The following is a 15,908-nucleotide window of genomic DNA, read 5'->3' as shown; positions in this document are numbered from 1 at the left end:
TCTCATTCTCAGATGCAAATATAGAAGCTAAGCTTATCGTATATGCAGCCACCAACATGGTGAGTGGCAAAATAATCCAACTGGACATGAAATAAACATCCATCTTTACCACTCACATGTCCTGTGTGTGTTGATGAGCTACTTTCTGCCTTATACTGGCCAAATATCCAGCATGGAGCAGACCAAGAGGTTTGGCCAGTAACATAATGATGTGATCCACTTCTGCAGCAAGAAGAAGGTTGGTTGGTTTATGTGTTCTCAGCAGAATTAGTTCAAAGGTTATGATCTGGTATAGACAGCATGTTGATGGAATACCAATAGGGGCCATCGGATGTGGATTTTAGTCTAGAACAGTCATATTAATAGAATCGCTTTAGGCCTAAGAGACGACTACTAATGTGTTGCTTTCATTGATCTGTATATCACCTCAACAAGGCCAATTCTGTCTTGGCTCGTTCAGCCTTGGCGGAGGTATGCCAATGCTCCCACTAATAGGTGACCACAACTGTTTTCCATCACATAATCAGCTGCTTGGTCATTTCTGTTTTTATCTTACAATCTGAGAAGTAAAACATTACTGATATCAAATTGTATAATCCTGTCACTGTCACTGAAATGTCTTTTCCTTCAAATTAAATGTGTCATCTGTTGTTGCTCAGATGGATTGGTAGTGACTATTAGTGGTATTTAAATGTGTTTGATAGAAGGGAAAGAGGGGGGGAGAGAGAGAGAGAGAGAGAGAGAGAGAGAGAGAGAGAGAGCGTGTAGCACGCACAGACAGTTGAGCAGGAGCAGCGATGGAGACAGGATGAGTGTGCTGGGCTGTTGTGTTCTCTCGGAGCGGCTTCAGCTGCTCTCGTCTCTTCCTCCTCACTGGATCCATGAGCTCGTCGGTATTTGCGGGAGAAGGTCGAGTTCAGTGAGCGAACCTGCCGACGCTTGTGTTGATTATTACGGACCGTCACAATAACGAGCAGCAGTGTGAAGGTTTGGATCGCTGCCCGTCTTCTTCTTCTCGTTTTCTGCTGTGATTTTTTCTTTTTAAATACATTTTTGGGGGAAATCGTGTTTAGTATTTTACTTGTCTTAAAAAACAAAGAAATTAATAATACAATGTTGGATTTGTCGTGTTGTCAGCGTGAAGGCGACGTGTGGCTCCTCGTGTCCGGCTGCTGAGACATGGACGTGAGAGGCGCGGAGGCTGGGGGACATCGTGGACAGGCGCCGAGTCTCCGGCAGTATGAGACAATATTTTTGGACATAATGATTCTTTTTCCACGCTCCGTTGCGCATGCGTGCTGGTCGATCAAACGCTGCCCGACGCCACTTGGCTCCATTCTGGCCGCGATGTAGGAGCAAAAGTGAAGGAGCATCAGAAGAAGAAGAAGAAGAAGAAGAAAAAGAAATGTGTTGGCAAAGTGGCACCGCGGAATGCAAAGGATTTAACTTCAGATCCTTGACGACGAAATAGACTGTGGCCATAAAGTGAAGAATGTCAGGGGCAGGGGCTGAAGGAGTCTCCAAAGTGAAAGTGAAGAAAGAGATCAAGACCATCGTGGAGAACCTGGAGACCATCCTGGGAGACCTGAAGGACGTGGCCAAAGAGCTGAAAGAGGTAAACAAATGGTGACAGGATGTGTTTCCCCCCTCAGCATCTGGCAGGTTGACAGACACCTGGCAAGGGCCTGGAAAATGCCATGACAACACACACACACACACACACAGGCATAGAGAGAGAGAGAGAGAGAGAAAGACCCCCTCCCAACTAATGTATGTGATCATTATCTCTAACATGAAAGCAGGGTGGCGGTGGAGGAGTGTGTGTGGAGCTGTGACAGGTCAACTCCGCCCTGACACCGGCTTTGAAGGAAGTGAGAGGATGTTAATCTCAATTCATATTTAATAGACACGTTGTTCGGCACAGGAGGGAGCCTTTGCATTGCATTTCATCATCCTGCTGCCTGTTTGCTCCAAATGGTCCCCTGGTACAAGTGACAAATAATAGAGCAGATATCCTCCTTTCTCTGTTGTTGTCCTTCTCTCTCTCTCTCTCCCCCCCTCTCTCTCTTCCTCTTGAATTGATGGCACCTTCATCTTCCTCTCCTCTCCTCTCCACCGCTGGCCTGTCTGCCTCTCCATCTTCACCTCCTCCTCCATCCCTTCTCATCAGACTCTGGCTCTCTTGTCTCACAGGTCAGTCGGTTATCGGTTGGAGATGACAGAGCGACATCTGTTTCCTGTTCCGTCTCATTCGGCTACACGTGTTGCAGCTCTTGCCTCAGCTCTGTTTCCATTCATGCCGATCCTTGACGTTCCCGCAGTGCCGCCTCAGTTATTGTAACCTGCTTTTGGGTTTCAACCTAACCTGCATTCTTGTTTACTTTCCTCTGCTGGCCACAAAGCAGACATCCGTCTAGTTGCTCTGAAGCTCCCACCCTAACATGACACGCTGTCAGTCCCATGAAAATCTATTGCATGCAGTGTGTTTCCTGCATTATGGATGGGATTGAAAGTCTTCCCAGCCTTGGCCCCCCTGCTGCTTCCTTCTACTCTCACGCTTCCAAACTTGAGCTCAATTAGACTCCTTTTGTCAGTTTACAGCATCTCACAACAGGCACCGGAGACAAACCAGAAGAAGAGGGCATTGTAATCTGTCTATTGTAATATTTCCTCTATTTCTTTCCTGCAGTTATTCTGATACCCCTCCAACACACACACACACACACACACACACACACACACATTCACAAACACATACCTCCAGGGGGGTGTTACTATCAAAACTGGGATATAATCCATTTGAAATGCAGTTATCAGTTGTAAGTCACAGACGGGGCTGGAGCCCAGCCTGGATCTGAGGAGGGGGGACCCTGCCCAGATGCTTGGCTCAGGCTCACACGCTGCCTGGCCCTCACACTGGGGTGCTGGTTCCACCTCCTGCATGTGTGCCTGAGCAAATGATCCCTTTAAGGACCGCTTGGAGAGTTGAGCTCCTTGCCTTCTCTGCCCTGGCCTCCCCTCTCTTTCTCTTCACCCTCTCCTCGTCTTCCTCTGTTTCTCCTCCTCTCTCTCTCTCTTTTTCTCTCTCTAGACATTGTTTGTACATGACATTTAAAACCCTTATATGACAGTAAAGTAATGGTGTTGTACGGCTGGATTGTGTACTGGATGCTCTGAGATGAACATTGCTTCAGAAGCACGTTGCCGTTGCCCTTTCAAGTGAGTTTATTCTCTCTATTATTTCACTTACATTTACGCCGTTATAACAGGAAATCACATTGGATGATTCCAGTCTCCAGCAGTCTGTGTTCAATGGGTTTTCTTCCCATTTAAACTGGCCTACTAAGGCTTCCTTGGGCAACATTTATTATGTGTACATGTCACTTTAATCCTTCTAGCCTCCAGTTATTTCCTTTGAACTGCAAATATAAATGCATGCTTCGCAGACTCTGTCCTCAAAGTGCGTTTGAATGTGCCCACAGCTCGCTTTAAGTCAATGGAATGCTATCAGTTATTGAGTGAGCTCATTGTGAAAAGCCTCACTGTCTACGAACGCCGCTGTCTATCATCTTCTGGGTCTTTGCTCTATCATCAGGTCATCTCTTCAGGCTGGTGCAGAGATATAGAGTGTTCACAGCAGACGCTGTGTAAAGGTCTGTCGGTACGGTAACCCTGGTACTAACGCCGCCATCGCTTTTTGTTCAGATTGTATCCCTGCACATCCGTCAACAAACCAAAATGTCAGTTATTATTGTTCTTGAACATCTCAGGCTCATCTTGTTTTTACCAAAATACCTCTGTATGCGTGATGACAGCAGAGCTTCTCTCCGCTCTGTGTTTGCCGTCACCTTCCTCCTTAATCATGCTCTGCAAAATGCACCGCGCTCCTGAATTACACTTGTAAATTGCAGTACTCTGATATTTCTCTGTTTGCCCCGTTCCTTTCTCAGATCTCTCTTGGTACAGTTAATTTCTTCTATCTCCTTTTCCACCTCGGTGCACTTACTTACAGTATTGAACCCGTTGCCAGCAGTGGTTTGTGTTTATTCTTACATATTGCCTGCAGGAGTGTCTTTCTGAAGCAATTTTCCTTGTCTTATGTATTTTATAATATATCTCTTTGTTTTGCTTTGTTGCTCCCCCGGCTGTGTTTGATGGTAGATCCTCTGAACCCAAAGGTTTCTTTTACACATATTACCCACCTCTGCTTCATCGCCACAGCAATTTCCTGTTCTGTTGTTCGTACCTCTCTCCTCTTCTTTCCTCAATGTCGACTCTCTGGTCCCGTCATATTGTTCTTGCAGCGCAGACTCTTATCCATCGCTGCCTTGCTCGCTCAGGTGGCTTCTTCTGTAGAATATTAAAACCTGTTGTCCTTTCTGTTGCAGGTTTAGCACAAAGTAAGACCTTGTAAAGCTTTATATCCTGGCTCTGATGGAAGCCGTTTGAACCGGAAGACTGGTTTTGTATTCCAAATGGCAGACTTTGCTTCTTTGGTTGCAGGACTTTGCTTGGTATTGTCACTTTTCTCTGTCCTGATGCTGCCTGGGATTGTTGCAGTATATCACTTCAGTCAGAGGCTGGCAAGCTCATGGTTATTCCCATAAATTGCAGATATATATCTTTTCTCCCAGACTTGGTTGTCATAGTGATATCTTAATCAATCTTTAACCCTATAAATCAATCTCTTAAATCATCGTGTATCTTCTTTAGGTTCTGCGCAATGTGCGTTACACTTCATTAATAATAAAGATGAGATGAAGACATCTCCTCTTACGTTTTGCTTTCTCTTACTTCTCTTCCTGTCAAGCTTCCATTTTGATCACATTTCTTCCCCAGTTATCGCTGTCACAGTGTTTGTGTCCCGTCACTTCCTTGCTGAATATATTGCCGGCGATATTTCCTCCTCCTGCGCCTCCCGTGTTTATTCTCCCTGACCTCAGCTGTCACACTGACTCTTCCTCTTCTTGTCACTAGGTAGTTCATGAGATTGACACACTGACTTGTGACCTGCAACTGGAGGAGGACGGAATGACAGACAGCTCCAAGACAGACACACTAAACTCCAGCTCCAGTTCCACCACCACCACAACCACGGCATCCAGCTTGGAGAAGATGAAGCTCTTCCATGAAGACAGCATCTTCAAACTGCCTGCACCTGTCATCCCCGCAGTCTTGACTGTGCTGAAGAAATCCCACCCTCCTCTCCCTCCGCCCAGACTCACTCCCCTGCGAGCAGAGGATCATAACGTTAAGAATCTGCCTCAACCAACTTTAGTGTTATCAGGGCATCTATCCAAGTCGAACGGATCTATAATAAGGAATGGTGGAATTTTCCCGTTGAAAACAAAAAACAGGGAGCTTTTCTCCTCCTCGCCGTGTTTCATCACCAGTGACAGTGGGATGTCCGAGTCGGGGCTTGTGCCCACGTTGCCCAGGCCCATGCCTCTTCTACGGCATGAGAAGAACAAATGTCCTAAGGCCCCGGGTCGGGAGCCTCGCGAGCGGGTCCGTTTCAGCGAGACGGTCCAGTACCACGGCTACTGTCCGGACTGTGACCTGCAGTACGACGTGGATAACACAGAACTACACTTACAGACTGAGCTGAACGACTTCAGACTCAGCCCTGTGCATTGCTGCTCTTCTTCCCCCTCTCCTCCTCCTCCTCACGCTGTTCCCCACCAACTAATGTTGGAAAATGGCGGGCTATCAGTCAGCCACAGTTTCCCACCGATGACACACATTCTTCCGCCTTGTACGCCTCCTCAGCAGCCTTCTTCCCTTAAGCCCCACAAAACTATCCTGCGTAAATCAACCACTACCACGGTTTGACCCCAGCAGCCCTTCTCTGTGTAACTGAAACATTCTTGAATCATTCATAGTGTTTTCTGCTTTACGAGCACTTTCTACTCCGGTTGAACATTGGATTATCCAAACAGCGAGAGGAACGACTGGGAAATAGGAAACAAAAGGAGGAGAGTGGAATTGAGAGAAAGGCCTCGCTGCGGGCACTGAGTTGTACCCGCTGAGATGTGGAAGAAGAGGTGAGTGTTTGACAGAAAGAGAAAGAACAGGAAGAAAGGGCATGTGTGTGTGTGTGTGTGTGTGTGTGTGTGTGTGGGGGCAGATGTTTATGTGTCTTCGTACAGAAAAGTACAACATTTGTTTATGAGTATGAATGTGTGTGTGTGTGTGTGTGTGTGTGTGTTTGGGATATTTATATGTAGTTGGAACTGACAATTATGCTTGGGCTTTAAATTTTAGACTTGCTCATTAGTGTGTGTGTGTGTGTGTGTGTGTGTGTGTGTTTCTGGACTAATGAGTTTGGTGATTTTATCCAACTCAACACATTCTGTTGGAGAAGACTTCTGATTAATTCATAACTTTCTTTGTGTAACAAGAAAAGCTTGCTTTCCTTGAAAATTCCTCCAAACCCCCTAAAGATCTTTCTCACATTCGCATGACACCTGCACTCACATAAATAACCCCATACACACGCACACGCACACACACACACACACACACATGGGTGCAGTGTATGGGTGATGAGATGCACAACAGAGGCGAGCACAGACAGATACAGACTTCTACACCTATACACAAGACTGTCAAGATGAGAAACCAGAGCTGAAGAAGGGAAAGAATAGATGTGGAAGTCTCACTTCACTGATGTGCTCCACTGAAGGAAGAGAACACAGGCAGACAGACAGGCAGACAGGCAGATAGACGGAGATGAGGGTGAGAGAGGGAAGGAAGGTGTAACAATCATTACATTTAGTGAATTAACTCCCATTTCTCTCCCACTTCTCTCTAACACCTCCTGTGTTCCTCCCATTAGACTAAACACAGTAATGTAGTCCACTTTGAACAAAAACAATGCATCTGAATTTCCCTAAGCAGTCTTAGTGAGAAGAAATGCCATCTCACTTCCTACCGGTTTATGAGTGAGTGTTTATTTAATGTTATAGCTATTAAATTGTAATAGTTATTTATATTACAACCAGTAGCAATATGCTTCTAACTGACGAAGAAGAATCATATTTAATGGAGCTTGTGTTTGCATTTGTGAAGCAGTAAATGTCTGTATGGGTGTGCATGTGTGTGTGTGTGTGTCTGTGTGTGTGTGTGTGTGTGTGTGTGTGTGTTTGTGTGCGTGTGTGTGTGAGAGCGGATGTAAATGCATGTCAGTGAAGCAGACATTGGGGAGCACAGCACGCCCTGGAGTTGGATGAGAATAGTAGCACCTTCCTTCTAGCGATGCCCTTAATTAACCAGATTAGACTACAGGAGATAACAGCTCTGCCTCCGACAGCTTTTGTACCAACATTAGCCTTGTGTGTGTGTTTGTGTGTGTGTATGTGTATGTGTGCGTGTGTGTGTGTGTTAAGGTTGTGGGGGTGGAAATCTGTGAGGTTAGGGCTGAGGGTATGAAACAGCACACAGAGATCTCTAAATCCAGTGCATGACCTTACTGGCCCTACAATCCAAAATGAGTGTGTGGATGAGGGATCAGTGGATATTCAGTCATAAGAAAAGAGAGAGAGCGAGAGAGAGAGCGAGAGAGCGAGCGAGAGAGAGAGAGAGAGAGAGAGAGAGGTATTAGATATGGTGGCTGTTGGAATGAGAAACAGAAGTCAGTCCTCTGTTGTTTGCTCCCGTGTATGTTCATGTTTGTTATCCAGGCGATTACTCCACATGCAGAGGATTCACTCTATTTACTTTACCTCAATGATCCTAACGAGTGTGGCGGCAGCTTAAACACAAACTAGCACACACACACACACACTCATACGCAGGCCTATCCAGGCTCAAATATAGTGTGCTACAGAATGGAGTGAAGCCAGTATCATGAATAGACGCGGCTGGTGAGGGCTTTGCTGCTATAGTACGGCTAATGCACTATTCAATGAAGCATGGAAATTGACATGGTGGACTTGGCAGTGTGTGATTAAAAAGCGTAAGATTCTGCACTTACTATAGTTATTTCACTTTCTAGAGCTTGTGTGAGGCTAGAAACGGTAAAAGATAAACTGGAGCCAAGCACAAGAAACGGTGCAAGTAAAGTAAAAACCTGTAAGGACGTTACATTATATTAAGGTTAAGATAAGAACAAAATATGCTGTTACGTGGACACACTGGAGTGGACAGAGTCTGTACGGGCAGTGAGAAGGCCCTGAGTTCAAACCCACCTCTGTTCCTGCACGTTCTACCCCGTGTGTTTCCTCCAGCGACTCCTGTTTCCCCCACAATTAAACAACATGCATGTCAGGTCACTGCCACTGCCACTGCCCTTGACCCAGGCACTAGACTACACACCCTGGAGGGGGGGGGCTGGACTCTGGCTGACCACTGCTCCCAGTAGCTAGGACAGGTCGGACGCAGAGGACGAATGTCTCCACAGGGATAAATAAAGTATAAACTTAAATGGACTCTTTTTTGTTTAGAGGATAAGAGGCAGACCTGATAAATCTCTACAAGGTTTATAAGAGTACCACCATTTTTAAAACGAGCTGATTAAAAATATTGATTTTTGAAAGAAGACAACAACATTTGTGGGGCAACTTTAATCCTGCCGGTGCTTTATTACTTTGAAGGTGTTATGTGCTAAAATACCTGCGTTACATTCACTCTCTCTTCCTGCACTGCTAGATAACCAATGAAAGCAATGAAAGCAATAAAAATGTAACATCATGTAGCGCACGACGTCACCTCTTAAAGAGACAACACACTTTTTATTACTCCTCGTCCTAAATGACAATATCATAACCTTATACTGTTATCATTTATTCATTTTATTGAATAGTAATATTGGGAATTTGTTCTTGTACCTTCTCATCTTTCTACGTGTGTAAATATTAATGGTTAATAATCAAATTAACCAGTAGATTAATCAATTTTTCAAAATAAGGGCTCGTCCAGGTGAACAGGTCACCTAAAGGATGGAGCCACATGTGCAGGCAAACTACCACTGATCTTCACTTCAGCACAAAACATTCTCATTCTCAGTTCCTCAGTACATATGTATGCACACGTGTTGGCTCCTTAAATAGGATAGAATATAGTCAAACTCTAACAGCTCTGATGCACAGACCACCATTTCGTTGTCTGGTTTCTTATTTCCCAAACACTGTTAAGCATCAGTGTCAGTCTAAAGCCCTCCAGCCTGCAGAGTTCTGTCCAGCTCATAAGCACCCAGGATGTTCTGTCCTCCTGCTGCTCTTTCTTCTTTTTGTTTTTTATCGACACTCATGCAGCTGTTGTGCACCTTCAGTAGCTTCACTGCTTACTGCTTGAGTTGCCTTCACATGGTTTTTGTTTGTGTTGAAAGGTCATATTAGATCAGAGGTGCTATGGGGGATTCACATCCATTGTTGTGTATTTAACTTTTTGTAACATCCGTATACAAGCTGATTGATAAGTTCTGAGTCTGAGCTGCATTAGTTTCAACTCAAGGGGCCAAGAGAGATGCTCACAAGCTGCACCGGCACACACAGCTGTTGTCACTGGCCTGCTGACCTGATTTGCACCTCTCAGACTTTCACCTCCCTCTCAGACATGAAGACAGTCTCAGCCGGAAGCCATGTTGTCTCAGGTCACTAAGTCTTATTGGCTGTAGACGGTTTTTTGGGGACAGGATGTCTCTCGGTCCTGGGATGAAATCGCCAAGCTGGAGAAAGATTATGTGGGCAAATAACAAATGCAGCACCTCTGGGCTCAGAACTTATCAGTCAGATGTACTACATTAGTGAAGGACATATGGAAAGCCACTTGAACATGAACACCATCTGTGTGTTCTAATCCTCTTCAGTGTGTTCATTTCTGGACTCTCTTGGCAATAACAAACCCTTTTGCTTTACCTTTTCAATATACAATCGAAGAAATTGAGTGCAGAAAGCAGGTTTTTCATATATAGAGGGAATTGTATTATTATCTTCAGGCTTTTTGTGATATTTTCCCGCTGATCCTGCTGGACTGAATCGAATGGCTTCCAGCAATATTAACACATTTCTGCAGCGTGTGATGCCAGTAGGAGATGATATTAAAGGTCAGTGAGAAACCTCTGCATATTCTTCTTCTAATGGCCAATTCGAACACACACCGCTGATGAATCGTCTAAATTCTATATCATACCTCGCCATCAAAATTCATATTAGGACACTGTAATGAGCTGCAATTGAAACAGTGGTCTCTTCTTTGTAGTCAGATCCAGTGGGAGATGTTCTCTCTCTCTCTCTCTCTCTCTCTCTCTCTCTCTCTCTCACTCTCTCTCTCTCTCTCTCTGTAATGGCTAACTGGCTAACTGGCTAACTCCTGTGCTGCAGGCGCGAGGATGGAGTTGTACCGGCAGGGAGGAGGTGGATCTCTTACCACCTCCATCATGAGTCAGAGCTGACTAACTGCATTGACCCACTCCCTACAGCTCTTATTCAAAGCTTTCTTTCTTTCTTTCTTTCTTTCTTTCTTTCTTTCTTTCTTTCTTTTTCTTTCTTTTTCTTTCTTTCCGCTTGCAGAATGCTAGACTCTAGAGTCGTACCTCTCTGCAGCAGCTGTGTGATGCTGCCGATCACTGTGTGCACATGTCTCTTCATCTGCATGTAGGTGGGAAGCTCATGTTGAAACAGAACAAAGGTTTTGTACAGCAGTTTGTACAGATTTACTATTTTTGATCAGCGAGTGCACAGACTTCCACCTTCCCTCTACTATCAACTCATACATTGTCCTGTAGCTCCTCGATTCAAGGGCAGTTCTTTTCCGTTTTAACCCCACTTCCAGCTACATCATCACACTTCTTCATCTCCCTTTGTGCAAATGTGTATATATACAAACTCGAGCTGAGCTGAATGTCACATTGCACCAAGGTTATTGATTATTCACTATACATTGAATTGTGTTACTCTGATTGCTTGTAACACTGCAGTCATACATGTAATTGCGGTTCTTCTACTGGCGACACTGCCTCATCTCCTTTTCTCCCTGGCAACGACACAATGTGCAATAAAATGCAAAAAATGTGTCAGCGTGAAACACTGATTTAGCCAGTAAATATTAATTAGCTGTTGTTCATCTGTCTGTTTGTTAGCAGTGATAATACTTGATGATCTATTTATTCATTCCCCATTCTGCACGCGCCATTTACTTTGACTTTTCTCTCTCTGTTAAATACGTTTCATTGTCACTGAAGATGAAAACATTTTCGAGGGAAACATCACACAAAATGAAAGCCGAATAATAACGGTGTTCATGCCAGAGGCGCTTGAAGTTCATCACGATGCAAAGTAGACATATTGACCCACATTGTCAAACGTCAGTTCAGAAGGGAATCTGGTGCTCAGTAAGCTTGGATGCTGGCATGTACATGTTGCTGACAGACTGTGAGAAAGTGAGTGGGTGTGTGTGCGTGTGTGTGTGTGTGTGTGTGTGTGTGTGTGTGTGTGTGCATGTGTGTCAATGAGTGTGCAACTTCATATGCTTTCAATTGAATGATACATGTGCATGTGTTTGAGTGGGTGAGAGAGCAGAAAGGCAGGCTTGAGCGCATGCATGCATCCATGTGTGTGTGAGAGGGCTCAGTTTATGTTACAGAGCTTTGCTGCTTAGGCAAAACTTAATCTGAGGGTTTTACGCTCCTGTGGACATTATTAAAGTCAGAGGCATCAGCTGCACCTTGCGCACAGAAGGTAAACAATATTGCAACAACGGGATCGTATTTATTCCAGCAATAATGACCCAGATGGGGGCTTTCTGCTCACTGTACCAAAAACTAGAGGAATAAAAAGGCAACTGTACTAAGAAACGCTTGAAGAAATGCCAGCTGTTTCAGGCAAACCCCAAATTACTATTCCTACAAAGAGAGGGCTTTTTATTGCCGAGATGATCAATGTGGCAGAGGATTTTGCCATATGAATTTGGTGGAAATAGATATGGTGTGTGTGTGTGTGTGTGTGTGTGTGTGTGTGTGTGTGTGTGTGTGTCTGTTTGGTCACTGGTGCCTCATTATTCTTTTATTCAGCTCCATGAAGGCAGACTGTCTGTGCTGTTCACTCATTCTGTCAGGTGTTTTCCCTCTAATGTGTCTCCTCTTTTTCCTCCTGCAGGGCCCATTGAGATACGAGCTGAAGGGAAGCTTGTTTCATAAATTGATCAACGTCGTTTGATCAGGGGAGGGAGGAGCCAGATCTGAGGCCAAGCGTCCCCTTTCATTCTAAAGCACTAATGGCTCACAGCCAACGGGAGACAAGACGTTCTATCAAATTTATACTTTGAATAAGGACACTAAACAACCTTCAGACACAGTTGTGTTCACAAGGTGGAAGCGATGAGGAATTTAAAATGTTACTGTGAAAGAAGAAGGGCAGTGCTGGACCTGTGTGAGTTCACGCAGATAGATTAAGATAGATAAAGTGATATTTTTGTTCCGTATAATAGCAGAATATTAGACTGTGGGTTTCCAAAGAAGAGACCTTTGCCTGGCAGCCACTCATGACAGCACCATTGATACTGATATGATTAAGAGACGGGGGTATGGGTTCAGGGATGTAGTTTAGGTGAAATAATATCATCCTGGTTTCTGATTTCCTGCACAGACTTTTGCTCTGTGCCTACTTACAAAAATCACTCAGCTGATGGAATATCCCTTTTAAACGATGATGTAATTGCTTGGTTTGGCTGCAGATAGGTGAAAGTATATAATGCGTGTACCACACAGCACATTTCAACATCTACAGTGTCGCTTTGGATTGACTAAAGGTGAATGAATGATGATGAGGTCACTGAGCTGATCTGTGTCCAAACATTACGTCCTTTGTTCATCCTAATCTGTGTGCTCAGCCGAAGCCGTGCACATTCTTTATTTGACAACAACATGCAGAGATAACGGTACGCTGGTGTAGTGGCAGAGTTACAGCTTTAAAAGGATCCGTGAAGAGAAGTAATAATTTGCATCAAATTTCCTTTGTATACAGATATACATGTACATGTTTGATATCTATATTTCGAGCATTTTTCTACAGAGACTTTTAACATTTAAAGAGATGATATTTTTGATATTGTGTTGGATGACTGAGAGGCATTTTGATGAGAGGTGACATTCCCCAAAGGTACGCTTCCATCAGGGCATGCCAGGGTGAGTCATTTATACATAGCAACGGGACAATGACAATGTTTATACAGGTGAAGAATGAGCGCTTCAGTATCATCACTTGAGGAATGGGGATGTATGGTGAGAAGGAAGGAAGAGAATATAGCGGCATAAACCAAATACAGTACCTAGTTGTGCTTTATGAGGCAGGGCACATGAGATTGAATGAATACATCCACTATGTCCTGCCATCACTGTGTTTTTCTATGCATTTCTTTGGAGTGGTTTCCGTTGGTGTGGTCCAACATGATGCAGGGTGCTCTGCTGTCCATGCTGTACAGATAGAACTAAGGGCCGGTTCTTCCCATTTCAACGTCTACAGCCACATAAGATGAATTCCCCGAGAGCCACCAGGTGTTCAAGTGACAAAAAAACAATCAATGTGAAAGATAAGTAGGCAACAATAACAGATTTACTAGAATATGGACGGACTCAGCCAAACCATTAGGCACATATCCTTCTGTAGAGTTTTGTGGTGGAGGCTAAGTACTGGATCATACTGGATAGACAAAGATCATCCTCTTCCTGGGAATAATTGTTAAAATTATTGCTGCTGCATTGCCTAGGCCAGTGAGTTACATTGTATTACAATAAAATGAGGAATCTGACATTATTTACATAATATGCAGAGTCATTTTGGATGAATAAAAGGGAAAGAACCTTAAAATGGGATGAGACAAACAACTCTGTGTGATGGTGTGAAACAAAAGTCTTTCTGCATATTCAGTATGGAGGCACCGCATTTGTTAAACCCACCTTTTGTTCTCACTGGACACAGACTGTATTCATGACCAAACTCTGGCTCAGTCAAGAATCACTTTCAAAGAAGACTGGAATGTCTCAAAACGCCGTCGGTGATGTTTTTGTTGTATGTGTACACAAACAGTTGGAAAATAACTTGTGAGAAGTAAACTCTTTGCACTTAATGTTGCCGTTTCTGTGTGTACTTTATGGACTTTTCCTGCAATGCGACTCGCACACACAGATTGAAGTACGTAATGTTAAGATTCCATGTCTAAATGTCTTTATCATAAGCTGCTGTTGCAAATTAATCTTTCCTTAATGTCCGGACTCTGTGACCCGAGAGTCAAATAGAGGAAATGAAACGGACTGTATGAGCACCAACCACACTTATCCGAGGCAGAGCAAGCAAACCTTTCACAGAGGAAAATACATTAACTGGCATCAGCGGCTGCATCAGTTAATTGAAGATTAGTGTGATGAGATTGGAGACTGTCAGTGCTAAAGGCCATTGGCTGTCGCCACAAGATAGTCTAATGAATACATAATGGCTGGTCATAGTCATACGCATTATAACACAGGCCATCGCCAGCAGCTCTCTGCCATAAAAATGAAGAACAGGGTTAGAGGAACCGCGCAGGGACGGCCTCGAGGGCATGTTCTTGTCAATGGAACATCTATGAACCTGGAAAAACAGCAACAAGAAATTATACACATATCTACACACATGAGTGAGTCGCCCTACAGACAGCAAAAAATAAAACCATGAGTGTGTGGTTGGCAGCAGTGTGTAACAGTGTGAAGAGGGAGCAGGTTGTTGGTGAAGAGAGGATTATTCCGTCTTTTATTCGCTGCAGCTTTTTTGGCTTTAGTGTCAATAAGCAAATTTGCCAGTAGCTTCATTTAACAAACTGACTATATATGGGATACATCCTGCTTAGTGACAGAGACATTACACACACGCCACAAAGCAAACAGATTACTAACACACAAAACAAACTAGTAACAGTTTATAGTTTCCATTAAATTTTGTAATCACATTCTGAGAAGTTTTTTTTTACATTCTAGTTAATTCTTAGTTTGACAAGAAAAGTTTGCGTTCACAAGGTCTTTAGAATTTTATAACTGTCATGCAAAAGCAAAACATTGTAAAAAATTCAGTAATTCATAATGAAAATGGAGGCTGTGTTATTACTACTTTTGAATTGCAACTCCAAATTGTGTCAATTAAGAAGAGTACAATTTAATAATGACTCTTACAAACACAAACATCCAATTCAGAACAACAGCAAGGATGAAATAACATTACTGAGGGCAGGAGGCGACTGAGTAATGGGAAATAAATGTGGTGAAACTAATAGATAATTACAGAAACTCGGTTATGACCCTGAATAATGAAGAATTCTATGATGTAGCACATAACTGAGCTACACATCATAAATATAGGAAACACTTTTAAACTGGAGCAAACCTAAAATATCCTGTATGTCCAATGATAATGTCAAATAATGTTAAATAAATAAGTAAATGCTGAATTAATGCTTGCATGCCTCAAACAATACAGTATACTACATCCATTAAAGAAAAAAACATATTCAAATGAAGTGATATAAGTGAATGACTGTATTTTGCTGTTAGTAAGTTAGTTAGTTAGTTAGTTAGTTAGTTAGTTAAGGTTCAAACAAACGTCGACTCAATATGCTTCTAACCCGTGAATAAATAATCTTGAAATGAGCATTTTAGAGAGAATAATTGTGTGTAATTGTTCTGTGTGTATTCATCAAAATCTGTTGTTTGTATTGATATGAAGACATTTGACTAGAAAGCATCCACGCATCCAAGAAACAGCACCTTCCCAAGGGTGCACACTGGGTGCGAATGATATAAATTATCGATCACCCGGATGATGGACGTTTCAGTTTAATCTGCGGTCGATCCGCCCCGGCAAGGTGCCCGCGTTTACAAATACGCGCCCGCCTTCACAAATACGCGCCCGCCTTCACTGATGATCACGTGACACGGAGGAAAA

At 43.5% G+C, this 15,908-nt stretch overlaps 1 protein-coding gene across 1 annotated transcript; it reads left to right on the top strand.

Moving 5' to 3' along the window:
• The first annotated feature begins 1,492 nt into the window (after window positions 1-1,492).
• Window positions 1,493-5,832, top strand: prr16 (proline rich 16). The gene is made up of 2 exons (XM_076149323.1): window positions 1,493-1,615; window positions 4,978-5,832. The coding sequence occupies exons 1-2, from the start codon at window positions 1,493-1,495 to the stop codon at window positions 5,830-5,832; spliced, it is 978 nt and encodes a 325-aa protein (XP_076005438.1).
• Window positions 5,833-15,908: the final 10,076 nt, after the last annotated feature.

This window comes from Genypterus blacodes, unplaced genomic scaffold (assembly GCF_046128005.1).
Source record: "Genypterus blacodes isolate CSIRO-AG114 ecotype Tasmania unplaced genomic scaffold, CSIRO-AGI_Gbla_v1 ptg000045l_1, whole genome shotgun sequence".
NCBI lineage: Eukaryota > Metazoa > Chordata > Actinopteri > Ophidiiformes > Ophidiidae > Genypterus > Genypterus blacodes.
Note: the sequence above shows the minus strand (reverse complement) of the source record. Positions and strands in the feature narration are given on the sequence as shown.